Source organism: Pteropus vampyrus, unplaced genomic scaffold (genome assembly GCF_000151845.1).
Source record: "Pteropus vampyrus isolate Shadow unplaced genomic scaffold, Pvam_2.0 Scaffold8, whole genome shotgun sequence".
NCBI lineage: Eukaryota > Metazoa > Chordata > Mammalia > Chiroptera > Pteropodidae > Pteropus > Pteropus vampyrus.
Window position 1 is genome coordinate 16,571,571 of NW_011888789.1, and position 15,943 is coordinate 16,587,513.

Sequence of the window (15,943 nt, forward strand, 5' to 3'; positions counted from 1 at the left end):
GAGATGGGGATTCAAGTGATTGCCAAGCTTGCTGATTAAGCTTAGCGCACCTAACTTGAATATGGACTAAGAAGCCAGAAATAAAAGAGCCAGTAAGAAGCCTGGCCCACTGGGTGAAGTAGAAGAGAGAGAGTACTCTGCTTGATGACAAGAGGAAGTGAGGGGAGAAGGGGGAGAAGTTCATGTGAAGTTCACAGTTCAGAAGCACAGGCTCACTAAAGATGAGACCAAATCACAGAACTATAGAATGCTGCTCTTCCCCCACCTTATCACCACATTACTAAAGGCCTATTTATAGAAATTCCTTCTACTCAGTCATTGTCTCTGACTATCAAGAAAAAATTACAAGGCATACTAAAAGGTAATAAACATGGTTTGAAGAGACAGAGCAAGCGTAAGAACCAGATTCATACATCGCAGGGATTTAAAATGATCAGACCAGGAATTGAAAACAACTATGGTTAATATGCTAAGAAAGCTATTGAATACAGTAGAAAGACTAGATAGGCAATGTAAACGAATGGAAATTCTAAGAAAGAATCAAAAAAAATGCTAGAGATCAAAAGCACTAACAGAAGTGAAGAATGCTTTTGATGAGCTCATTAGTAAGACTGGACATAGCTGAGAATAGAATCTCCGAGCTTAAGAATATGCCAATAGCCTTTTCCAAAGTTCATGCGCCCAGACGGCCGGACTGCAGGTCTTTCCTTGCGGCTGAGGCGCCAAAGCACAGTACGAACTGCGGCGGCAGAAGTCATGGCAGGACAGGCGTTTAGAAAGTTTCTTTCCCTCTTTGACCGAGTACTAGTTGAAAGGAGTGCTGTGGAAACTGTAACCAAAGGAAGCATTATGGTTCCAGAAAAATCTCAAGGAAAAAGTATTGCAAGCAACAGTAGTAGCTGTTGGATCGGGCTCTCAAGGAAAGGGTGGAGAGATTCAACCAGTTAGTGTGAAAATTGGAGACAAAGTTCGTCCAGAATATGGAAGCACCAAAGTAGTTCTAGACAACAAAGATTATTTCTTATTTAGAGATGGCGACATCTTGGAAAGTATGTAGACTGAAATAAATCACTATTGAAATGGCATCCTGTGAAGCTGCCCATTCCACTGAAGTTCTGAAATCTCATGTAAATAATTTCCATGTTTCTTTTGTCATAAATTAATGATATCCAAAGATAGATAGATAGATAGATAGATAGATAGATAGATAGATAGATAGATAGATAGATGTCAATAGAAACTTCAAAAATGGAAAAGTAATGAGAAAACACCGGGAATGGGGGGGGTGGGGTGGGAATACCCGAGAACTGTGAGACAAACACGAAAGATGTAACATACATGTAATGAGAATACCAGAAAGAGAAGAAAGGAAAAAAAGGAAATATTTGAAGCAACAGTGACTGAGAATTTTCCTCAAGTTCATATCAGACACCAAACCACAGATCCAGAAAACTCTGAGAACGCCAAGCAGTATAAAGACAGGTGGGCAGAGCTGATCAATCTCAGAGCAAAGCCACTACTGGGCATGGAGGGTTCCCCTGTTATGCCCAGGCAGGAGAGTTAATTCACTGCCCCACTCACTACAGAGTGTGGCTTTGGCGCCTCCCAACTAGGAAGCCTTTTCAGGAAGAAGGGGATTTGCGAGTTGCCTGAAGTGGACTCTCCCAGTCCTACCCAGGCAGGATCCAGACTCGGCCCCACCTGCTGTACAACATGGCTCCCAGCCACTTCTGACAGGAAGGGCTGATAAGAACACCCAGAAGCTTCATAACCCAGCAATTCTTCAGCCGAAAGGTGGGAGGGCAGAGCTGATTGCCCCAAAGCAAAGCCAGTGGCCCTGTTCAGCCAGGGAATATGGGGCACCAATGGCTTGAGTCAAGACTGCAAAGAGCATTAGTAGTCTTGGAGCTGTTTCTCTCACTGTACCAGAATAAAGTTTTCAGCCCATCCAACCAGGGAACCTTACCAGAGACACAGGAAGCTGCTCAGCCCATCCAGCAGCCTGCCTATAGTGGCACTTGAATGGGGAGCACAGCCCATGGCTTTCCCTGTCTGTAGAGCAAAACTGCTGGCCGCATCTGACCAGAATATTCAATGCACACTCTTACCTGATTCAGGGCCCCAAACAATGAGCCATGTAGACCCTGGGTCTTGCCCTGCTACCCTACCAGGGCAGGGAGGCTAATTCATAGCCCCTCTACTGTAGTACCCAGTTCCTCAGAGCTGTCCCATTGTTAAGTGGCACATGACTGTAATCCAATTTAAAAATTGGCAAAAGACCTGAATAGCCATTTTTCCAAAGAAAATGTATGAAAGACCAACAAGTACATGAAAAGATGCTCAGCATCACTAATCATTAGGGAAATGCAAATTAAAACCACAAGGAGTTACTTAACTACCTTATAGCTATTAAGATGGCTACTATCAAAATGTCAGAAAGTAAGTGTTAGCAAGCATGTGGAGAAAAGGAACCTTGTGCCTATCAGTGGGAATATAAAATGATGTAGCCACTATGGAAAGCAATATGGTAGTTTTTCAAAAAATTTAAAAAATTACCATATGTTTTAGCAATTCCACATCTGGATATATCCCCAAAAGAATTGAAAGCAAGGACTTTAAGAGATATTTGTACACTCATTTTCATAACAACATTATTCACAATAGCCAAAAGCTGGAAGCAACTCGTGTCGCTCGATGGGTGAATGGATAAACAAAATGTTATAATTACATGTACAATGGAATATTATTCATCTTGAAAAAGGAAAGAAATTCTGCCACATGCTACAACATGGATGAACCTTTAGGACATAATTATAAGTGAAATAAGCCAGTCACAGAAAGATAAATATGATACGATTCCACTTAAATGAGGTATCTAGAGCAGTCAAATTCACAAAGACAGAGTGAGATGGTAATTGCCAGTAGTTGTGGTTATTTATTTAATGGATATAGAATTTCAGTTTAGGATGATGAAAAATTCTGGAGATGGATGGTAGTTTTGGTTTTAAAACAATATGAACCTACTTAATGCCACAGAACTGTACCATATACAATTAAAAAAATAAAGGAAAGGTACATATAAATATGAATGCTGGTAATGCCTTCACTTTTTCTGCCTGGCGAACTTGAACGTATCTTTATTGTCCAACTTCAATATCACATTCTTAGTGATGATTTCACAGGTTGAGTAATATTTCAGTAGTTCTGCTCTAGAAATTTTTTTTTCCTTTTTGTGTGCTATTCTCTCCTCCCCCACAAAAGCCCACCAATTAATTTTCAGTATTTGAATTCCACAAAACTGAGGCCCTTCAAGATAGCTCAATTTTCCAGTTTGGTGCTACCTTAACCACTTTGGTACAATTGGATTACTCCACTATAATGAGACTTGACAAATGGAGTATTTCAAAATCTGCTCAGTGGCTGGGTCGGTGTAACAGTATTCAGCTTTCGTAAATTTTAGGAAGCAGTTGTTTTCCATTCCTTGTGGAATTTCAGTGAAGTATAAGACTCCAGTGGATTCATATGATTCCTTATCTAATATTTTTGTTTAAAAATAAAAATACCTCTCATGAGTAAGACAGAATGCAGGAAATTCATGATTTACAGTTGCCCTTTAGAAAGAACAGAGAAGTAGAAAGGTTATCCACTATCAGCACTAGAGTTTTTGTCCTCCAATGAACTGCATCATGAAGTAGTGGACTTAGACCACCCAGTGAATCACACACTTAATCACTAAGAGAACAGTACCCAGTGGGTGTGAGGAATGTTTGGGGAAATTTTGTAGGTTGTAAGGTGTTGAGATGTCTGCAATTTTCATTAGAAAATACTTTACTAGGAATCTTTCTAAATGTACAAAATATTCGTGTATGAGTCATTCTTTTCACAGTCAAGACCGAGAGCCCTGTTATGTTTTCTGCATTCTACTTTAACAAAATCATTTTTATTGTCATTCTGAAAATGCCTCAGTGGTTCAGGGTACAAGGAAAATCCTAGTTAGAGGGTTCTTTTATATCAAAGTGAGTTAACTAGAATTATTTTTATCAGTATATTGTATTAATTTACATCTGCTTTTGTGTACTGTGGAAACAGCCTCTCTTATGGGGAGTCACTGGCATTTATGATACCTATAAAAACAATAAAATCTCACAGTGATGAAATCAGAAAAAACATGAATCCTGGTATAAGGTGATTGGTTCCTGTTCTCTGCCAGTTCTATATCTCAAATAGAACCTAGCACAAGTTTTTCTGAGGACTGGGCAGATGTGGGAAAAAGACAAGGAATAAAGGAAAAGGGGGCTCACTTCCGGGAAGTGGAGGGATGGCTGCCAAGGAAGGAAAAAGTCTTCACAATATTATTATTGGTATTACTTTCATCCTGGATGTCCCAGGCAGCACACACCCATATATAGCAAAGGATAACCACCACCAGATGGTACCAACCCACATCTGTGTCCAGAATAGATTTTTTACTCTCAGAGCCTGATGAGGTCATTTCATTAACCTTCACAATATCAAGAGTAGTTGTTTTGCAGGATTAAATGTTTTCAGCCCTCACTTATGTCAGGTTTTACTTAGCCATACTCTGTTGAACATTCCTCCAATTATTGTTGTCCTATTATTATCTTTTGGTTTTAATATCAAATGTCATAGAATATACAAACCTTTCTAACAGCAGCCTTATTTAAAAGAAAGCCCCATATGTAATTTAAAATTTTTGAATAGCCATGTCATAAAAGTAAAAGGAAACAGGAAATTAATTTTATAATATATCTTTTTAAATTTAACCCTATATATTCAGAATATTATCATTTCAGTATGTAATCAGTACAAAAATTATCGAAATATTTTTCATGTTTTTGTACTCTTTTGAAACGTGAATTTTTTTTACTTATTGCGCATCTCAATTTGGACTCTCCACATTTTAAGTTCTCAATGGCCAAAGCTGGAAAAATTCGAACAACAAATTAAATAATGATAGTGTTTGATTACAACCCAAAGAAAAAATTAAAATGTCCCTGTGTCTATACTTACAGAAAAATCCCAATTAGTGATGTAGAAGAAATGAGGTAAATAAAAAAATCACCATTGGGTCACCACAATAATAATTGGCACAGGCAAGATCCACTGATGAATGCCAAAATTAGTGGTCAGAAGTCTAAGGAGAGAGAAGATATTTTCAGTCATGAAATATCTCCCCAAATCATTCACAAAGGAAAATGCTAACTTTACAGTATAGAAACTTGGTAGACACCACCTTAACCAAGAGATCAGGTTAATATCACTAGTAATTAAACATATACCCCCTAATCTGAGGCACAGAGAGAGTACATCACCTATGGTACCCTTCTCAAAAATTTATAGCCTCAATCTAATCATGTGAAAACATCAAACAAACCTAAATTGGGGATATTCTACAAAATGATTGACTAGTAGTACGCTTCAAAGTGTCAAGGACAAGGAAAGACTGAGGAACTGTCCCTGACTGGAGGCGATATACAACTGAATACACTGTGGGATCATGGATAGCATCCTGGAACAGGAAAAAAATAATGAAAACTGATAAAATCTGAATACAATCCAAAGCTTAATTCATTGTTTTGTACTGTTAATTTCTTTGTTTTGAAATTTTTTCCTTGGTTATGTAAGATGTTAACATTCATGGGCATATGGGAACTCTGTGCACTGTCTTTGTAAATCTAAAATTATCTCAAAATAAAATTAAAAGTAAAATATAGATGTCTAAGTATCCAGTGTTCTTTTCATATATCTCACAATTATCAAATACCAGTAGAGAGAAAAAAAGGCTGTTTTTCTCTGATCACCAAATAAACACTTTTGGCAGCTGTGATTTTTCTGGTTTATTTTAAATAAAATTTATTGGTGGTTATTTTGGTTGAAGTTTTAATAAAAAGATTCAATAATCAAAGTTTAATAAACAGTGAAACCAGAGGTAATTCAGGAAATTAAAACAAGGGAACTAAAACAAATATTCGTATTATGGTGCTATATTTTCCAGCAGTATATCAAAGCTTACTCACTTTCTTCTCTTCCCTCCTGTTTTTTAACTGAATGTGACCATCCATTTTCTGCCTCCTTATATTTAATGTACATTACAATCTCAAGCATTGCAGTGCTTGAAAGAACAGAGATTCAGAAAGCAGAGAGAGACGGGTTTTCTCAGTGTCCAATAGGGCGCCCCTATCATGACATTTGGGAAAGTAGTAGCTGTCGGTGCCAAAGCATTGCACGTGGCACCGCCATCCTACCCCCTGGTGGCTTTACCTGTGGTTTTGTTATTAGAGATTAACCTGGTTATTTGGCAGATAGAGTGCAATAATAGTCATAGGACTTAACCTATATTAATTACCTGTTGTATTGTGTGTGCTTGATGCTATCTAGACCATGCAGAAATCGAAAATCAAAACCAAAATCATGCTCTCTGTCAAAGAACTACTTGCTTGAAAGAAGACAGACATGAAGGTACTGTAGTGGTTGGAAAGAGGAGCAGAGGCTTTAGAGATTTTAGAATCATATCCTCACTATCTCTTTAATTACTAGGTCTGTAACCTTTGGTGTTTATTAAAACTCTCTGACTCTGTTTCCCGAATCTGAATACGGGCCAATAATGTCAGTCTTACAAGACTGCCATGATCAGTAATACCTGGCGCATGGGAGACATTTAGTAAATGATAGCTGTTCTTATCCAGGGTCCTAGACCATTGGAAAACACGATAGTTTATTACACCAAATAACTTTGTTCATTGAGTATTGTGGTAGATGCTCAATCTTTGTGTTTTCTCCCTTTAGAGATGATGAGGAGAAAAAAAAGACTTCATCAGAAGGTACCGACGAAAAGGCTAATGGAACACATCCGAAGAGCATCAGTCGTATTGGGAGCACCACCAACCCATTCTTGGACATCCCTCGTGACCCGAATGCTGCTGTGTACAAAAGTGGATTCTTGGCTCGGAAAATTCACGCAGATATGGATGGAAAGAAGAGTAAGCACCCTTTCTTGTCATTTTCTATTTTATTTATTTCATGTTTAGGCTCAAAATTTTAAGTGAATTTATCTGAAATAATGTCAAGAATGAAGCAAAATTATACATGTTGATCTAGAGAAGTATTATTAAAGTTTGGTGAAGCCTCTAAGTCAGAAATCCACTGTGGCACTTGATCCTCTCCAAGTAGAATTAGAGAACTTCAAAAATGGAAGCCTTCTCACGGATTACTCATTTCCAACTTCTTACTAATTTATTTATTTTTGCTTTCAACAAATAATTTTGAGTACCTGCTATGTGCTAGGCATCAAAAGTATAGTACCAAATAGGATGGACAAGGGCCCTGTCTTCATGGCACTTACATTTCTGGTGGTAAGGGAAAGGTTGAACTTGTAACACAGAGAATGATCAGCAGTATAAAGTCCCGAGACAAAGCAGGAAGGGAAAGAATTGAGATCCACATACATTTGGCCTTTGTGAAAGAATTGGCTTTTGTGGAAGATGGCCAGGTGTGACATAGGCAAACATGGTATAATTTATATTGGGAAATTGAAGGAGTTACATCTGACGGCTCTGTGAAGTATGAGACATAATTATCTACTGACAGAGATGATAATGTTTGAGGTTTGAGAGGAATGGAGTATGTTTCCATGTTTGGAATAATCTTTTCAGAGAGTGAAATAGCAATTCGATATAGTCAAACAGGATAAGATAAGCTGATATGTATGCTAAAATTGGTAAGCTATACCTTTAGGGCTCCCCATCCACCTACAGACACACACGTGCAGTGCCAGGCAGGACAGGACCACTGCTTCCATCTGTGGCTGGGCAATTTTTCTTAACGTGTTAGCATATATATTAGGTTGTGGTGAAGAGAAACTCAAATAAAGTGGCTTTAACACTGACTTATGATGCTGAGCAAGTTTCTTAACATTTCTTACTTCTTTAGGAGTAACCCCACCATATACACCAGCGTACTAGAATACTTAATTTTTTCTAACAGCATTGTGTCAGGACTCTTGTAGCTGCAAGTGACAATAAGTACATCTAGCTTAGGAAAAAGGGTAAGAACGTACCTGAAGATGAAGGATTGTCACCAGGACGCTTTCTCCATTTCTGTCTCTATGTTATTTTGCGTGTCAGCTATATTCATTGAAATGGAACTCCCTTACATGGCTGGATCCATGATTATTAGCAGCACTGAAGAGCATATGTTCAGTTTTGTCATCAAAAGGATTCTTTTCCATCCCCAACTTCCAATTTAGTATTCTAGGGTAAGACTACAATTTATATGACTGAGAGAATACTGTGATTGACAGCACCCACTTGGTTGCAATAGCAAGAGGAAAGTTCCCTCAAGAAAGAATAAGACACAGTTCCTGGTGGACAGAGCAATCGACATTCATCTCTTTGTTCCCAGCATGCACACACACCCCTTTTCCAAATATTGAGTTCAATCAGTGCTTTTGCCAAACATAAAATCTTTCATTTATAACTACAAATATACTCATCTTTGTCCCACATGCCATGTCTAGCTGTGGCTCCCATCTCCAAGGCTAAAATTTGCCAGTTAATGTCTGTTTCCCTCAGGTAGGGATGTAGTTTCACTCTACAGGCTAAATAAAAAATACAGAAATATCTGACATACTTATACTGAAGTACTAGAGGCAAAAATAAAAATAAAAACAATAACTGCACTTTAAAATGCCAGTTCAAGAAAAGGCAAAAAGGAAGTAAAACAGCTATTACTGATTCAGTGAATGTTACTACATCCTGCTGGACCAGGATAACAAAGTTAATTCACTTGAGCATCTTTTCATCTATTCATTTCCCTAGCAGTGAATTGGCATATTTGGTTAGCTTATTCCAACATATCCCTAGATTCAATTTATTAATGAACTTTTCTTTTTCATGTTTTCATGGGCCACCTTTGAGGATTATCAGAGAGAATTCTTCTCCTGGAAGGTCTGTTCCCTTAGCAGCCCAATGCTAACGAACAAAGGTGCAAAACCTAGGAGTTGCTTAGTAGTTGAGCCATCACAGATCTCTTGTACCAGGCCAAAGGCTTTCTTGCCAGCCAGATTCCTGTAAAGCCTTAATTATCTCATTTGAGAAGTTCTAGTTGATTAGGACCCTTTTAAGTATTAGGGGGCTTTTGTCTTTTTAGCAGTTTAAGTTCTGCCTTATCTAACTCTGCTTCTGGCTCTGTTTCTGCTCCTGCCTCATAAAACAAAAATAGACGGAAAAAAATGAATCAAGTAATCTGGGGCTATTTGGGCCCCAGTCTCTAGGCTTCATTCCTGTCTGTTGCTTTGTCACTGGGGACTTTTTCACCTTTGCCTTCTAGAGGGATATTGGGAGGAGTCTCGAAGTTTCAGTTGCTTTAATTTCTCAGGCTCTTCCTGGATATGCCCATTCCAATTTTCCGTGGTTTTTCAAATCACTGTAGTGTGGACAGATCATTCAACTTCTTCAGTACAGGAAAGTACATAATTTTTCGTGGTAATTTTACATACACTAAAATTTACCAATTTAAAGTGTATCATTTGAGTTTTGAAAGACGTATACAGTTGTGTAACCACCATCATAATTAAGATATATAACATTTTCATTACCTGAAAAATTTCCATTAGATATTTGCAGTTAAATTTTTCCCCTTTTACTTCCCAGCCCATGGTATCCTTTCATCTATCCTTGAGCACCATACTTTTACCTTTTCTAGAATTTCAGTAAATGGAATTATATATTGTTTTGTGCTGACTTCTTTCACTTAATGTTATTCTTTGCAGATTCATCCATATTATTGTGTGCTGCATGAATTTATAGTTTGTCTTTCTTATTACTGAGTAGTATATTCATTCCATTGTTCCGATACCCCACAGTTTGCACCTTCACCAGCTGGACATTTGGGTGGATTTCATTTTTCGACTGTTATAAATAAACCTGACACATAAGTCAGCTTTGAACATTGACACATAAGTCTTTGTATGTATATATGTTTTCAGCTGTTTTCAGAAGCTACCTAGGAATAAGGGAGTAAGATTACTGGGGTGTATGCTAAGTATATGTTTAGATTTATAAGAAACTTCCAAACTGTTTTCCAAAGTATACCATTTTGCATTCCTGCCAGCTCTGTGTGTTATATCCACTCGATAAAATGATCCCTTTATCATGAAATGACCTTCCCCATCCCTGGTCACATTCCTTATTTTGAAGTCTGCTTTGTCTGATATCAGTGTGGTGACTCCAGCCTTGTTTTTAGTTTTTGCATGATGTACAGAAAATTGTTTCTGGCTTTTTAATTTTAATTTATGATCTCGTCTTTAAAATTGTTTTATACAGCATATTGGTAGGTCTTGCTTTTTACTCAGTAGATGACAATGTCTTTTAATTGGAGTATTTAGACCATTTACATTTATAGTAATTATTCACATAATTAATTCTAGATTTGCCATTTGCTATTTGTTTTTTATTTATTCCATCTTTTATTTTTTCCTTTTCCTGCCTTGTTTAGGATTGTGTGTGTGTGCGTGTGCGTGTGTGTGCGTGTGTGTGTGTGTGTGTGTGTTTCTGTCTTTTTTTACTAGTAACGTATTAGCTGGACCTCTTTGTTTAAAAATTGTAGTGATTGCTGTAGTGTTTAAGTATGATCTTTAACTTGTCATGGTCTACCTTCAAATTTAACTGCTCATGTAGCTTGAGACCCTTATGAGAGGTTCTTTCTACTTTTACACATATTGACTATTTCTGGCATACTGGGTTTCTTTTTACAGTTTCAAATTTCTATTTAATATGGTTTTTTTCTGCTTGAATAATTTCCTTATAGTAAACTCCTGCTGGCGAGAAATGTTCTCATGTTTCATTGGCTTTTTAAAAATTTGTACCTTATTTTTAGGAATTTATGTTCAATTCTTTGGCATAAATGTTTTTTCTTTCAGTAATTTTAAAATGTATCATTATTCCCTGCCCTATGTGGTTTCAGACAAAAAGTCTGATGTCATTCTTTGTTCCTCTGTATCTAGTGTGGTTTTTCGCCCCCTCTCGCTGTTTTCAGGTTTTTCTCTTTATCTTTAATTTTCAGGAATTTTATTATGAGGTGCCCTAATATGTTTTTCTCTTTATGTTTTCCTCACCTGGCATTTGTTGAAGTTCCAGGATTTGTCAGTATATATTTTTCACCAATTTGAGAAATTTTTCAGCCATTATTTTGATTGCACCCACCCCTCTTTCTAGGACTCTAGTTAGACTCTTGTATGTTAAACCATTCGATATTACACAAAAGGTTCATTGAGGCTCTGTTCAATTTTTTCCAACTTTTTTTTTATTTTTAGTACTTTATTTTAATAATTTTTATCATGTCTTCAAGTTTACTACAGTGTTTTTCATTTCATATGTAGTATTTTTTATCACTGAAACTGCAATGCGAATCTTTTATATCCTCCATTTCTCTCCTTATTAAGTTTGTATTTTTCTTAATGTTCTAGAGCATATTTGTCATACTTACGGTAGCTGTTTTAAGATCCTTCTCTTCAGATACCTTTCTGTCATTTCTGGGATATTACATTGATTACTTTTTCTGCTGGTTATAGGTCATACTTTCCTGTTTGTTTGCATCCTAGTAATTTTCTTTTGAATGCCAGACATTGTTTCATTTTTCAGGGCTGGATTTAGTTATACTTTTCTAAAGAATTTTGGATTTTATTCTATTGTGTGGATAAGTAACTTGTAGATTAACTGAATCCTTCAGAGACTTGCCTTTATCTTTCATTATAATAGATCCAAAGCAGCCTTTATTCTGAGACTTATTTAACTCCATTACCAAGACATTATTACTCTTCTTTAGACTCTATCCAATGCCCTGGTATTTTGAAGCCTTTCCACTCTGTCTGATGAGAACAAAAACTATTCTTAGCCCTATGTGAGGTCTTCAAATTGTTCATTCCGTGTTTTCTGGTGGTTCTCTCCCATGCATTCAGTAATTTGCTTTCACGTGTATTCACATCAGTGCTTCAGCCAAAACCTGGGGATTCCTCTGCAGATCTCCAGAGCTATCTCTTTGTGTAGCTTTCCCCTCTCTTTTATTATGCTCTACAAATTCTAGCCATCTCAGCCTCATCAAACTCCCTCTTTTCACAACTGGCTCGACACTTCCTCCCAGCAGTGAAGTAATCTGGGGCTCATTTGCTCCTTTCTCTTTGGAATAACAGTCCACAGTTACCTCCTGTACAATGTATGAAAACTTTTGTTTTATGTATATTTTCAGGTTTTTCCATTATGATAGTTTCTGTAGCAGTTAATCTTTCAAGGGCATAGGTAGAATTAAACTGTTTACTGATCCCTTTTGTTAAGAAATTTTCTTTTTAGTTTCCTCATACCTCAAGAGAACTAATATTTACTGAGCTATGAAAGCGATAAGGGATTCTAAGCCTTTGAGTACAATTAAACTCTTTAGATATGTATTTAGAGAACCAGAAAGGGATTTCTTTTCTTCCCAGCTAATCTCCATGCTCCCCCGACCCCAGTTTTTTGGACTTTCAGTAATATCTGGTTGAACTGGTTTATCTCAGTGTTAGACTGCTGCTGCTTCTGGGAAATATACCAGAATGCCTGAACTGCTGCCGAATGCATCTGCTTTTCTCTTTTGAGAGATGTTCACCGAAAGCATTTCTAATACATTAAATAAAAACAAACGAGCTTTCCGGGAACAGGAGCTCCAAATAATTTTTGAAAGTCTGTGTAATGATACCTTTTGGGCATATTTATACTACTAAGTCTATAGACACTTATTTGGATTCATGTTCAGTTTAACTAGAGCTGTATTACATTTGTACATATAGAGAAACACACCTAGGTTCTCTGATGACAGATATTACTAAAAGATTTTAATAAGTGAAAATTTGGGTCAAAGCTCTATGGAGAGATTAAAACCCTAATTAACTTGTCTCTAAATGACCACTTGTCTGACTTAAGATTTGGTATCTTTAATTTTTTTAATTAACTCTAGACTCAATTTGTCAGATTGCATGCATAATTGCTCATATGACCATTTTAAAAACCTTGGAGGTTTCCTTTGCTTCGTTTTATTTATTTATTTAGCCTTTTAAAGATGTGCTCAGCTCAGAAATTCTACCTCCAGAGACACATCATTACTAAAAGCAAACATTGTACCTCTCATAAAAGTATATGTGTTTATCAAACCCATTAAATCTGGCATTAAGGGAAAGCTTTGAACAGTCACATTTGGAAAACAAAATGTATCTTCTTGATTTGTCAGGTAGAATAAAAAACAAATTCAATATAAGTTCTTAGTTTTACCAATCTCATGTAAGATACTTGTGGAAATCAGTAAAGTAACAGGAAACAATGTACTCAAAATATAAATGTTCTAAATGATGATAATAACAGTGATAATTAAGTGATTACTCTGTATTAGTGCTTTATCCTACCACTCTATGCACTAACTCATTTAATCATCACCCTATGAAGCAGGTATTATTATTGTTATTATCATCCCCAATTTACTGAGGAGGTAATTGATCTAAACATCTTAGCCAAGGCTGTACTATAGAATAATAGGACATCTGGTGAGACTAAAATCTGCTTATAGCAAACTAATTGTAGCATATTGTTAAAACCAGTGACCATGAGAAAATCCATGCTTAGAAAACACTTAAGTTCTGTTTTTTTGTGTGTGGTCAGGACAGTCTGTCACTATGTAGCTTGTGTTTAAGTGACTAGAGGTCTCAAATTAGGGCCAGTGAGGCCTGAACTTCTCTCTTACTTGGCCAACACAGTGCTTTCTTGAAAATTGAATTTTCAAGTTAGGCATTTTCTGGTTGACCATAGTTTTCACAACTCCCTATAGTGTCATACCAGGCCTCTTTACACAATAATTTCTAATTTTCTGGACCCAGAGCCTTTTGAAATTGTCACACACACACACACACACACACACACACCCCATATAGACTGACAGCATGCAAGAGTTGGGGGCAGACAAGTGAACGAGACCATACATAGTGCTATATTTATGATCTAGTGGTATCCGTGTGGCAAGAAATGAAGTGCCTGTCTAGTGTTTATTACCACAACCTATAAGCTGAGGTGCAAGTCATGAATTTTTTTCCTGCATAAATTAAGCACTCCTCAAGTACCAAAGACTGTATGTGTACAGAGACTTATATTAAACATAGCCTCTCTCCTCTGAGGAACATATATTTAAGCATATTATTTAGAGAGTAATTACAATCTAGAATATAAAGTACAAATTTTCAAATACGTACACAGTTAGCTAAAGTACCACATAAAATGTTCAAAATTGAGTGGAAGAAGTGCCATTTTGGACCGTGCTGACATTCTCCCGGATAACAAGACATCAAAAGGACAGTGGACAAGGAAAAAAAATCCCAGAAGCAGCAATGTCATGTTTATCATAACGTAATGTATGAAATAGGAAGTAACTAGGATAATTAGGGACAACAGAGGTTCTTCAGTCAGTGGTGCTCGAGAGAGTATGTGTGATATGTGGGTGGGCAGCATGTGCGTTTGTGTGAGGTGAGGGGTGGGAGGTGTCCCCGACATCAGTCCAACTAGAAAAATCAGTTTCAGGTAGATTAAAGGTAAAAATTTGAGAGACAAAATTTTTAGAAGAAAATGGGGAATAATATCTTGATGACCTTCAGGTAGAGAAGGATTTCTCAAGATTTAGAGAAAAACAAAACCAGTAAAAGAATATATTAATACATATGAATACATTAAAAGTAAAGGCTTCTTTATATTAAACTCCTCTTTTAAAAAGTCGAAAGATAACCCACAGATTGGGAGAACATACTCATAGCATATTAGTAACAAAAGATTAATACCCATAATACATAAAAATGAAATCTTAGTTAGAAAAGACAACTCAATAGAAAAATAGGCAATAATCTGAATAGATCATTCACAGATGATTAATAAACACATGAAGAGTAATCAAGGATGTGCAAATTAAACACACAGTGAGATATTATATCACATATGTCACATTGGCCAGAATTTGAAAGAATGATACAAAATGTTGGCAAGGATTTAGAGCAAGGAGCACTCTTCTACCTTGTGAATGTGTCAGTGGTTTCACCACTTTGGAAGAGAGTTGGCAATAATCAATAAAGTTGAAAATATTTACTTTTATGTCTCAGTTAATCTCATCCTACAGAAACTTTTGCACTTTTACAAGAAGAGGAATCTTCATAGCAACATTATAATAGCTCAAAATAAAACAACCTGAATTACATTTAATAAGCTATTAGATGGGTTTTATTATTCATATAATCAGAAACTATATAACAGCAAGGAACTGGGGTTCCGTATCAGTTTGGATGATTCTCACAAACAATACTGAATGGAATAAAGCAACTTGCAGAAGAATTTGCGCATATGATATTCTAAAGCATGCAAAACTGATTTTAGTAGGAAAACATGTACATAAAGAAATCATTAAATTGGGTGACGGTACATGCATGTTTATTTTATTGTCCTTGATAACCTTTTGATGTCTTAGTGTTTCATAAGAAATTTTTAAAACTTTTAAATTTTTTAAAATTTTTAACACTTGATCACATAAGAAATTTAGAAAGCTGGGGATTTTTTTTTTAAATCTGTGCAAGAAAAATAACAATTAGCCCAAAAACTAAAAAGTAGTAATCACCATCAGTATACTGTAAGGTTTTAAAAACTTCACCATAATAATAGAATTTTAGTTGTTTTTCACATTTAGAAATGTGCAAGATTTATACTTACACAGTAGACTGTACGTATTGTCCACTTTGACCCAGTAAGAGTACAGATGAAAGAAGTTAGGTGTTGCAAGTGGAGAGGGGAGCCGAGGAAAAGCAGGGAGAACACGTGACGCTCCTCCTACAGAGAGTGGGAAGACACTGCTTAACCCAGGAAACAGAAAATAA

At 36.4% G+C, this 15,943-nt stretch overlaps 1 protein-coding gene and 1 pseudogene across 2 annotated transcripts in view; both read left to right on the top strand.

Moving 5' to 3' along the window:
- The window catches only part of PSD3 (pleckstrin and Sec7 domain containing 3), a 407,146-nt gene that overhangs the window by 297,700 nt on the left and 93,503 nt on the right, over positions 1 to 15,943 (top strand). For both annotated transcript variants that reach the window (XM_011373110.2, XM_011373102.2), the window contains exon 11: positions 6,808 to 7,001. In XM_011373110.2, coding sequence (XP_011371412.1) covers positions 6,808 to 7,001 — 194 coding nt within the window. The remainder of the gene's footprint in view (positions 1 to 6,807; positions 7,002 to 15,943) is intronic.
- On the top strand, positions 661 to 1,104 carry LOC111728979 (annotated as a pseudogene).